The sequence below is a fragment of the Catharus ustulatus genome, chromosome Z (genome assembly GCF_009819885.2).
Source record: "Catharus ustulatus isolate bCatUst1 chromosome Z, bCatUst1.pri.v2, whole genome shotgun sequence".
Classification (NCBI taxonomy): domain Eukaryota; kingdom Metazoa; phylum Chordata; class Aves; order Passeriformes; family Turdidae; genus Catharus; species Catharus ustulatus.
The window spans coordinates 21,142,647-21,154,863 of NC_046262.2; the positions used below are offsets into that span (position 1 = coordinate 21,142,647).

Sequence of the window (12,217 nt, forward strand, 5' to 3'; positions counted from 1 at the left end):
ATTTTGAAGCCTTAAAATTTTGCCTAATAATATTCTGCCAAAAAAACCTAAAACTAAAAACAAAAACAAACAAACAAACAAACAAAAAAAACCCAAAAACAAAACAAAAATTTTTTTGAAGCCTCAAAACTAGACAATAATACTTTTTCACTCTTGCCATGCAAGTAATATTTTATAATTACTTTTTTTCTTGATTTATGCTAAGACTGGGCTTAGTGTATTTTAGTGTTACTATAGAAGTAGTCTTCAAATGAGCTGTAGAGTCTCCATAAAGGCTGCTATCTGCCTCAAAATTACCAAAATTACCAATAATTTTGAGATATCAAATAGCAACAATTACTTTTCCTTCCTCTACATAAAAAGAAAGTTTTGAGCTCAGACTAGCTGCATTTCTCTTCTGCAACACTTGTTAATGTACTGCATGTGCAGTTAGAACTAACCAATGTACTAAAATATTTCCTTAGGCTTTTTAGATTTGCAGCTGCTCTTTCATAAATGATTTAGCCTATCCTATTTCCCTATGCTGTCAGTTTTAAACTAACTGAGATTTTCAAATAATCTTTTTATTCCTACCATATTTTCTCATTAAGTTTTCCCATTTATTAATTTAAATTAAGCCAGTTCCGCTGATATTTGGGATAAATGGTTAAAACTAGCAAAGGGTTGAAATTCGTAATATGGGCATAATCCAGAATTGAGCGAACACTGTAAATCTTCACAGTTGCATCAGATGCCCTTGGATTCAGCTGTGTACACACAAAAGAATCAGAAGGTGTTTGCTTTTAGAGTAATAATCTTTGCTGTATTACTTTGGGATCTGCAAGAATTCACAACTTTCTTACACGTATTTGATATTTTAAAGTATTTTTTTAAATTTGGAGTAGAACAAGATCTTTAAAACAATCTTATGATAATCCTCACTGTTTCATTTTATTTAACTGCTGGTTGAAATACTACCCTACCAAAAAATCCTTTTATAGATTCTATTGTGAAACTTGAAAGAAAAAGAAAAAGGAAGAGACAGCATGAATGAATTAAAGTTACAGCTCACTCCCCTCTAGGTTCATTGTTTTTCTGAGGTAATGAATAAGTATCTGGCACGTATACACCCTATATGATGTGTTCTGTACACATCAACAGGCTCAACTGTTATGTTTTACCCTGAGATTCATGTTTCTTGCATTGCACTGCATATAAAAATTGATTCATTTATACATTACTCTCTAGCTGCTGCAGCAACAGTTCAACAGTAGAATCTTTTCTTGAAAAATGCAAAATTATTTTAAATGTTTAAAATCAGCTGGAGACATTCTTGCAGAGATGTTAGTACAGTGTATTTAGTTTCATGACTGGCAGAAGCAAGGTATCTTCTCTATAAACCATTTTAAAATAGACTACAGGAATGGTTTGAAATTATATGGACTGATTGATCGGTGGTTCCTGGAGTTTCCATCCAATTTTTGAAAATTAGGCCTAAGTCAATTCATCCGGTTTAGTGTCTGGCTCTATGAAAACTTTAAACTATTAAGCCTGTTTTGGGAGATACACTGCCGCTTGTAAAAATCTGTCTGGAGCCAATGCAGAACTTTTCAAATTGGTGTTTTGGGTTTTTTTTCAAGAAAGAAATGCAAACAGTATATATACTTACTTAACCTAAAACTATGAACAAAATTTTTTCTCACTCAGCTGAAACATTTTCAAATTAAGATACACATAAATAAATATACTGACTAAAATAAAACAAAGTAATAGAAGATAGACCACAAAGCCTCTTCAAAAATACAACTCGACTACAAATTTCACAGCAACTAAGGTGCTAAAATTCAACACTAAATTAATTTCCCATCTAAATCAACCAATAATCCAAACTTCAATATAGTACGGATTTCAAAGTGAAAACCTAAAATGGACTCTTTTCAGGCACAGTATGAGGTCCTCCTGTTATAATCCTGCCTTATTTACTTTAACCTTTAATTTACTTCCTCATTTTGTTGAACAAAATTGGTGTGATTTCCTCGCTCATGCTTTATGTTGGTTTACATTGTCAAATTAAAAAGCATCAGGCTGATAATTCTACTTGTGACTTTCTGTTTATTTTAGATCTGACCAAGTTCAAATGTCTAAGTTAACAGCTGTTCTGACTTCATGGAGTTTGTTTCTATGTTCTGAAAAGCAAAATATTCAATTGTACTAAGAAACAAAGATTTTGAACATCCAATATGGACAAAGGGAAAAAATCAGGTCTGGATAGTTGCCCGGAGTTTTAAAATATCTATGTTTCAGGATGATTTTAATCCAAAATTCTGGTTTTTGCTCCAGAGTTTCCATGCAGAATCCCACTTCTGATATGCCTACACTAGTGTACTTCCTATATATTATCATATAAGGGGAAGTAATTAATATGTCTTTGCCATTTGTCTCTAAAAGTTAGCACATTTCACAGCTTCCTTTCAATAGGATTCTTTCTGTATATTCAGGCTTCTCTGGTGCATTGGACTATTCTAATTCACTGATCTAATTCCAGCCTGACATTTTAATTCAACAGTGTGAATTAATGAATATAGCATTCCAAAACTATTTTAGTCATTCATCTGTTTGTAGGAAGATAACAAGCAGGTCAACTCACCTCCCTACTTCACAAAATGAGAAAAATATCTACTCCTCAGTTGTTTTGAGAAGCAATATGTCAAAACTAGATATTATTACAGACATAGTCTGATAGTCGTTTTTTCAGACCATAATCTCAACAGGAATTTACCTCAGTAAATCCCAAAAGACAAAATGATAGTGTAAAAATTACTATGGGCTTTTTAATGCTATTAATGTGTGTGCAGAAATCTCTACTTAAGTCAGAAAGGAGTTCTGTTTGAGACAGATATACAATATTCTAAAATGAACACAATATTTCCTCAAAGAAAAACTATCCAAAGCACCAAAGATTCACAAAAATAACACAATGTATCAATTCATAGACGTAATTTATATTAACCCCCAGTTATGAAAGGGTTTTTGTAATGTCTTTTAAATATAGCCAAATCTAAGATATTGTTTGTTTTTCCCCACTACAGTGCATTTAAAAGAAAACATAGAATGTGAAGTATACTCTCCATCACCCTGTACATGAAATAAAAAATAACATTAATAGTAATTTCAAAACAAACAAGATACCTAAAAAAAGTTTAAAAGTCTATCTGTGCTGTTATTTCATTAAATGAAAATGGAATAATACCAGGTACTCCTATGGCTATGTCTTCATTTTCAGCAGGCCTTGGAAAGTTAAACAAAGAAGTTCTGACTAAGGTTCATAAAGCTTTCTCTTCTCCACCTCAAGCCCATGAACCCTATAACTGCTACTACTTTAGTTATTGACTGGAGCTATTTCCTTACTACCACCACTATCTGTAACATCCCTAACCAACAGTTTTTAATAAGCCAGGCTTAAAAACATAAGAGAAACTACCCTGAAAAAGTCAGGCCCAAAATCACTAATAGAAAGTATGCTGGTTTTTTTTCACTCACTCACACACACAAGCATGCACACTGACCCACCCACACCCACCCACCAACAGGTGACCCTTTTAGAGTAGTCTTTTCTTCCACAGAAAAGGATGGATATAATGTATATTTTGCCAACATTGTATTTGTTTGCTTAATTTAATGAAACTAAGGGAAAGAAGCATAATCTGAAAATTAATATATGACTTTAAAGTCAGTCTCCAAATGTCTGGATATAGTAACTACTAACTTGTAAAGCAAACAAGGGAAAAGTTTCAAAAATCCAGGAAACATAAATTGAAGTTGAGGCCTTTCACACGATCAAGACAAGATAGATGACAACCTGTAACGGTGTATCTTAGGGTTCCATGACTTCACTTTGGAATTCGCGTGCTTGTATTTGCAGTAAATTAAACAAAGCTGAACCCATCTAGAGAAAAAAACACAGCAAATCAAATTACCTTCTTTTTGCCTAAGTATTATAAATGATGGAGCCTTTTTCTGTTGCATCATGCAGAGTTACATTTAGGCATTTCAAATTATGTAACATCTAAGCATCCTATATAATAATCATAGTAAATTGTTACAATACAGCACAATGAAAACTCAGTAGTATGAGCAAAGATCAAATTGATGTGCTGTTCTTGTTTTCAAAACTCATGAAAACTTTCAAGAAATGTTAGCAGTTCAGCCCATAAAATTAATATTTTTAAAAAAAGGACGGGAAATAAATTCACAAGGCATATTAAATTATAATAATTTAGGAGGTTCACCTTTTGTCATAAAATTTTAAAAAACTTAATTAGGTTTGTCTGTTACTTCAGCATGATAAATTTATAATAGGCTGCACCTCTTGATGAGCATTTGCTAAAAGAGAGCATAAAAATAGTCAGCTTGAATTGCAATTCAGACCTGAAAATCATCAACAGAGTATTTTCAGGCTCATTGGTGAAATGAAGATGACAACTCAACTAAAACTACAAGACCCTAATTAGTACGTGAACTTCACAAGTTCATAAAGTTTTGTTCAGATAAGCACCCAAAAGCTACCATTTTAGTGCTTCACTACTGAAAGAATGCAGAATAGAATACAAAAATTAAGTACCACCTTTGTATTTTGTTGCCAACATTCTTTCATAAATACTGGTTGCTTATGTGAACCTTAGGGAAACTAAAGGAACCCCTGTAAGGTCAATCACCTCCAAGTACTATTTTTTCTTTCTAACCCATGCAACTTATCCATTTTTATCCAAACAACATTCTGTTATCTGGAATCTCATTCATTATTGCTTCTATGCTCATCTAATGCACCTCTCCTGCTCTGATCACCAGCTTCTCCTTGCACTTTCTTTACAGCATTCATAAGATGCAGGCACATTGGTGCTGACATTTGTGTCACTGAGAGAAGGAAAGAGAAAAACAAAGACAAAAAGGAAGGAAAAAGGAGGGGGGGTTGAAGACCTAAGGAAATAAAAATGGGGACCGTAGGAACTTGTTAGAAAAAGGATGCAGAACTGCTTTAGGTTCAAGAAAGAGAAAAGGTTCTGAGACTTCTCCTGGCTATACGTATCATAAACTTAGAAAAAAAGAGGGAACAAAATTAATTTAATTACAACGCAATCCTGTAAGTTCTTATATAGGAAAAGCTTGAAACTCTAATCATTTGTAATGCCAAAGGCCTATACACACACAAAAAAAAAAAATTGATAAAAATGACAGAGTATGATGCCAGTATCTTAAATTTCTCTCTTTGCTTACACGTACTTTTAACACCAGTTTGTGAGCAATGCAATATAAATCCATCTGATGAAACTAGATATGCTCAGCTAAGAATAAAGCAACTTGGTTATGGTGTAATATTTGAAGATGGGGTCAAAAATGGCACTTTACAGTAAGTTGTTATTATTATGCCCAAATTCAACTCAATGCATGAGTCTAGGCATAGTATCAACAGTGAGGGAACAAAATGCAAACAGTAGTTTTGGTGTAAAGATACAACAGTAGCTTCTCTGCCTTTCCTTGTGAAAGACCACCAGCTTTCAGAATTTGCTTCTGCTTCTATAGTCCCATAAAACTCCAATATCAAGCTCAATGCTACTGCTCTTCATTTAACTGGAGTAAACCACATCCATACTTCATGAGAAAAGTGAGTTTAATTCGTGAATGTTAAAATTTTTATCACCCAATTACAAGAGTCAATTCCAATTCAGGCTTCTTGCCCTAGTGGAAGTACTGTAGAACTATAGGTATATAGTAACGTGTTTACTCTCCTGGATTTTAAAGTCAGCTGACCAACACTGGTGGAAAAGCATAAAATGCAAAAAAATTATACCAAATAATTGTAAGCTACTATCTCTGAAACCTTGCTGCTAGCAGCCAGCAGCTTCACAGATCGTAAAATGCAACACAGCAACACCAACCATATGCATAAAGTATTAACTGCTTTTAAAATGTCTGAGGTTTTAGCCTCTGTCCTAAAAATGTAGGGATTGGCTCTAAAGCAAAGCATTATTTTGAACCACAAAATTGGTAAGTTACATTCAGGCATTTTCCAGGTATTATTTAAACTCATAAAGCAGAGAAATTAAAAGTCAAGTCTGCAATTCATTCTTGAGTTAACCCAGACGCAGCCAACAGCCAACTGTTACTAGGCAGATGCTCAAAGGATAAGGAGATCAGAAGTCAATGAAAAAGCTCCCCTTACAATCACCTAAACCAAAAGACTAAAGGAGGTTCTGAACGATCAGTGGAACTAAAATACCAAAAAACCAGAGAATTGAGATACATCTGATAATCAGTAGAAGGAAATCCACACTGCATCAGCCTAGAAGATGTAGGATATCCAGCAGTTACTGAAGAGGAACTACCACTGTTTCTAACAACCTCAAAATGTTCCACTGCAGTGAATCCAGTAAGTTACCTGGTTTTCCACCATTAGAATTTGGCTCACTGTAAACCAGAAATTTAACATTCTCCTATGTGAAAATGTACCCTAAAAATGAAATATTTTAAATAGCTTGACACATTGCCTTTCCCTTTTTTATTCAAAATACCCATTTTGTCATCTAAATTGTGTAAATGTTTCCCTGTATCAGAAGGGATACCGTATAGTACATAGACTAGCAGTGTAGTGTAGTATAGTATAGTATAAAGAACAATGCACACGTAACACTAGAAGGATCACTCTCTAGTTGTTAAAATATAGTTTTATTTTTTTCAGCTCAAACAACTAAGGCATCAGCTTGACTTCTTATCTCACTTAATGCGCTAAATAACACAGAGAAATCTGACCAATAGCTGCAATGCTTTTGCTAGAAGAGCTCTGTCCAAATGTAACTAAACAGTGTAATTCTGAGTATTCCTCAAAGTAGCACCAAAACTACTGAAAAGTTCCATTTATGCCAGATTGTCCCCTTGTCAGTAAACAAACACACACAGAAGCAGAAACTTGAAGTCCCTTTAGTACAGTAATTTCACGTCTATAAGGCGCACCCTTTTGACTAAATTTTTCCACTGAACCTGGAAGTGCGCCTTATAGTCCGGTGTGCCTTATATAATGGACAAAGTTGCGAAATTTGCCAAATCAGAAGTGTAAGCCGCAATGCGGGGGCGGTGCTGCGGGAGCGCTGAGTCGCGACGGGGGGGCGGGAGCGGGCGGCCACGGCTGGCAAGAGCTGCAAGAGGAGGAAGGGAGCCAGTGCCGGCCATGACCCAGGTGGAACAAGAAGCTGGACGGCACCATTCCAGGCACAGGGGGAACGAGAAGCCGGGCGGTGCTGGCCCCGGCCCGGGGGAAACGAGAAGCCAGGTGGCCCCGGCCTGGGCGCAGGGGGAACGAGAAGTGCGAGCCCGCAACAGCCCCGAGCAGAGCCCGCTCGGCAGCGGCATCGGAGCAGTGGTGGTGCAGCCCAGGTGGCCACTGCAAAGCGGCGGCGGTGCAGCCCCTGCGGCTGCGGCAAAGCAGTGGCAGCTGCGGCAAAGCGGCAACAAGCAGCGCAGCTGCGGCAAAGCGGGGAGAAGTGGCGCAGCCGCACGGTAGGAGCCATGAGCCATGCCAGACGGCGCTGGGGGAGGGCAGGAGTGCCGGGGCCCGCTGCACGGGGAGGGCGCCTGGGGCTGCGTTTAAAGGTTACACCGATCTTTTAAAAATGCTTGCAAATAGAGCACCTGCCAGTAATTTGTTACGCTGTTGTGCGCCGCACGGCTCCTCCCTGAAAAAAAACAAGTGCACCTTTTAGTCTGGTGAACCTTATATGATCCACAAAGTTGCGGAATTTGCCGACTCCTGGGGGTTGCATCTTATAGTCTGGTGCACCTTATGGTCGTGAAATTACTGTAATTGAGCTCTGATATTTTAATTGGTCAAACACCTCTCCATGTATTTAACTTCACATTCCTAAGTAAGAACAGTTCCAACTTTAACTGTCAAAAATTCACTGCAGAATTAGGACAGGATCTATGATTTAAAGCAACAGTTTAACTTCACATCCAGAGGGAGCAAATGAGGAAATATGGGAGAAAAGGCAAGAAAAACATTAAAATTTAAGCTACATGGTTGAAAGAGGTACTTTTTCTAAAGGTTAAAAGATTATGGCAGAACTTCTAAGTAGAAAGAATGTGAAGATTTTAAAATTTATTTTTAAAACACCAGTTATATCAACAGGTTCATTACAGGCCACAGCAGATTTTCTGCCTGCATGTATTTTGATTTGAGAGTTCAACTCTTTCTCTTGTCATGGCTTACCAGTAAAAATCAGTAAAGAACATAAGCAAGAGAAAAATGCAAGCAATTTGAATTTATTACCTTTTGGGTCACAGAACTCCCTATTGGAAAACCTGCTCTACACATATTTTTACTAGACGCTTGAAATAAAAAGGGCTTAAAAATACTTGAAAGAAGCTAGTATGTGAACTACATTTACTGTAATTACAGTAATTTCATGATTATAAGCTGCACCTAATTATAAGCCGCACTTCCAGATGTCGGCAACTTTTCGTTCTTTGTCCATATACATGCCGCACCTGATTATAAGCCACATGTTACAATACAGCGTGTGATAAAAGGTATCTGTTCTATCACCGTCTGTTGAGGGTGGGGGCAGTGATCCTTATCTCTACAGGAGATATCTGCTAATGGGCCATCCATTGAAACCAGGCAGGGCATTGTTCTTTATCTTTTCACAACCCATCCTTCCTCCAGAGAGTCATTTTCTGCTAATGGCCCATTGAGTCCCACTGTGTGACTGATAAAATTACTGCATCCCATTGGAAGTTGCTCCAGCCAGGGGGAAGAGCCCAACATTTCTTACCAAGATAAAAACAGAAGTTTTGGGACACTAAGGTAGCCCCTTTCTCCACTCCACTCCAAAGGAAAAACCGTATTTCTCCACATTATCACTGGACCTTTAGAGGGAAACTGCACCTTCTGCAAGAGCACTGCTTCAACTGAATCACATCTGTCACTGCAAGAGGACTGCAGCCACATTTAATGGGACTGCTACCAACACCCTGCCTGACAGGGTGTCAGGTTGTACTCTGACTTTGTCAGAGTTTGGGGTTTGTTCCTTTGTAGTATTGTATTTCTATTTTAACTTCCCTAGAAAAGAACTGTTATTCCTAATTCCCATTTTTTTGCCTGAAAGCCCCTTGATTTCAAAATTATAATAATTTGGAGGGAGGGAGTTTACATTCTCCATTTCAAAGAGAAGCTCCTGCCTTTCTCAGCAGATACCTGTCCTCCAAACTAAAACAGCAACTTTTTGTTCTTTGTCCGTATATAAGCCGCACCTGATTATAAGCCGCACTTCCGGGTTCGGACCAAAATTTTAGTCAAAATGGTGCGGCTTATAATCGTGAAATTACTGTAGGTGGGTTTTGCTATGTTCTTCCATCATAGTGGCACATATGTCTGTTCGAAAGAGATCCATAAACTATTAATGACATCTTCTTTGAACAGTACACTGAAAAGAAGTACCCAAAGCACTGACTGTTTACTTTTGATAATAAGAGAGTTGAGCAGAGTATTCCATTTAGCTTGTCCTGGGATTTAGATCTAGTTTTAACCTTCAGTCCTGAAATCCTTTCGTATATAAATAAATCTTTTTAAAGTAGGCTATTTTCATCTGCATTATAATCTCCCAAAGGCTGTTTCCCCCCTGCTTCAAAATCATTACGTCAAAACTCTAAAATAATGATCATCATGATCACATTTGCAGAGCATTATGGCCATGGCAGATAATATTTTTAAATGTATACACTATTTTAAATGCATGTTATTTCTTAGAATGGATATTACCAGACTTCTACAGTAACTTGTTTATTAATATATGTAGTTTGAGTCCTATGATGAAAAATAGGGTGGTTATTTGCTGAGACACTGGGAAGTTATGTTCACATTGATGGCACACTGATGGAACACCTCATCGTATATTAATTCAGAGGTGTGCTAATAAAGACATAGCTTCACTTCATGAAGACGTTGCCTCAATTAACTGTAAACATCTTTTCAGTAACTCTAAGTGAATCCCAAAGAAAAAACCTTTGTAAAAAAAGAAAGCAGAAGGCAAAAAGCAAAGATAACCTACATATCTCCACGACTTCCAAGGTTTAGAAACTGGTGTAAGAAAGAAAATGTACTGTGCAGCATGATCATCACAACAATGGTTACACAGTTTAACAGTGTTTTAAAAAACCTACATATATGTGGAAAAGACAGGTTTTGCACATTATGAACTTTCCAGCTTAATTTAAAATGCAGTATGTCTCCAAAGACTGTGCTATGAATCATAGATTAAATACCTGCAGATTTCCCTAGTCGGCAATTAAAGATTCTGGTGAAAATTTGTAACAAAAAAAGAAAAATAAAAAATTGTATGACTTAGATGAAGAGACAGGAAATAGAGCCATTAAAAAATAGTGATGGGAAGTGAGAATCCAAAGAGGAACAAAAAAGGCCAAAAGAGGCTTGATGAGGTATCAGAAGACTCAGAGCTAGTTAGCCAGCTACACAGCTCTTAGATCCTTTCCAAAATGCAATCTGCCAAAGACGCATCCCAAGAGTAATACTGTATTTATCACCCCAGAGATATTAAAAATGGAATTTTTTGTTTTATTTCATTATTTTGTCTGAATAATCTAAAAATTTAAAATTATTAAAACTATCTACTTTTAAATCATATGTTCTGAATGCTTACTTAGTGTGGTCTCAGCTGATTATTTCATAACAAGCATAGCAGAATGCATCCGTTAACTGCATACTTCTGGCTGGAAGATTTAAAGTAAATATTTGTAACACAATGACCTACATGTGAAGGTTTTTATTTCTACTGTAAATTTATTTACTTTAATTATTGCACACTGGTACTTGCAGCCAAATATTTGCTAGTACTTTGCTACTCAGTATTCTATCCAGCTACTTAGATTCATGTTCATCTGTTCCCAGAACCATAATTCATCTTTCAAAATAGACATCTGAATAATGTGAGATGTAATAGACTCAATGCCAAGGGAAGAACAAACAAACAAACAAACAAACAAACAAGAAAATAAAATCAGATCTGATAAAACAATAAAAGTACAAAAGAAACTTCAAAATGTAGTTTTATATTGAAAGGTTATAGCCAAAAAAACAGACTTTATGTTTCAAGATTAATACAACATAAACCTGATCTCAATTACCAGAAATCAGGGAAAATTCTCTATTACAGTTGACAAGGATTGGGCTCGAGTGTTCTGGGCTCTTTTTTCTCCTACAATTAAAGAACAGCTTACCCGGCTCACTGTCACCCACATTTAGTATACAGCACACGCAAAGGGCTCAAGCAAAAGCTGCAGCATAAGGAGTAAAATTAACCCTTTGCTTACAAATGATGGCACTGGACATGCTACTGGAAATCTGTAACCCACTACTACAACTAACTAAAGATTTATGCTGTAAAGGAATATACACAAATGACTAAGCAGAACACTCAGCATAAGGATTAAGACTTCTTACCCCATATTTACATTGGCGGGATGTTGCTCCATACTGGAAGCGACACTGTTCATCAGCATCATACACCTGACCTGGGGCCACAGCTGGATAAAGAAAGTCACGCTTGGGAGGCTCATTATCAAGGCAAGTACCACGGCCCGAACTGTTCAACATAAAGGACCAAATCAATTAGGAATTCTACTGACTGTAAATCACAGTAATGATATAATGTATCTAGTTCTTACTTTTAACAGTGCTGGGTGTGAAACAAATACGATTTCAATAAACAGACAGTAAGAAAGTACACCCATATTTAAGAAATACAAGAGAAAATATTTAGAGGGAATTAGGAAATTAAAATAATTTTTCATTATTATTCTTTTTAAAAATGCTTATTTTAGATGGTGAAATAATTTTATATGTCATCCTTTTAAAAGTGTGATAATTTCTGAGCCACACAAGACTGATTTTCATTTTTGGTTTAGGATTCCTATTGTTTTCACTGAAGAGCAGCTACATTTAGTAATAGAATGAAAAATAAACAAATTAAGCACATCCAAGAAATTTGGTTTACATTTTGAAATTACTCTTCTGATCCTTCAAACAGCTAAGTATAATCTTATAGATAGGAACAGCTCAACTGGTTTATGTAAAACTAAAACATATTCAAGTTTCAACATTACAAAATGTTGTAACATGCAAGCTTTTCTTTCATTCCAGTGAAGAAATGGTTACAGAGGTAAAACTTCT

General features: G+C 36.3%; 1 protein-coding gene across 1 annotated transcript in view; it reads right to left on the minus strand.

Moving 5' to 3' along the window:
- ADAMTS6 (ADAM metallopeptidase with thrombospondin type 1 motif 6) overlaps positions 1-12,217 on the minus strand; it is a 159,621-nt gene that overhangs the window by 60,043 nt on the left and 87,361 nt on the right. The window contains exon 10 of the mRNA XM_033086026.2: positions 11,489-11,630. Within this exon, the coding sequence (XP_032941917.1) occupies positions 11,489-11,630 (142 nt within the window). The remainder of the gene's footprint in view (positions 1-11,488; positions 11,631-12,217) is intronic.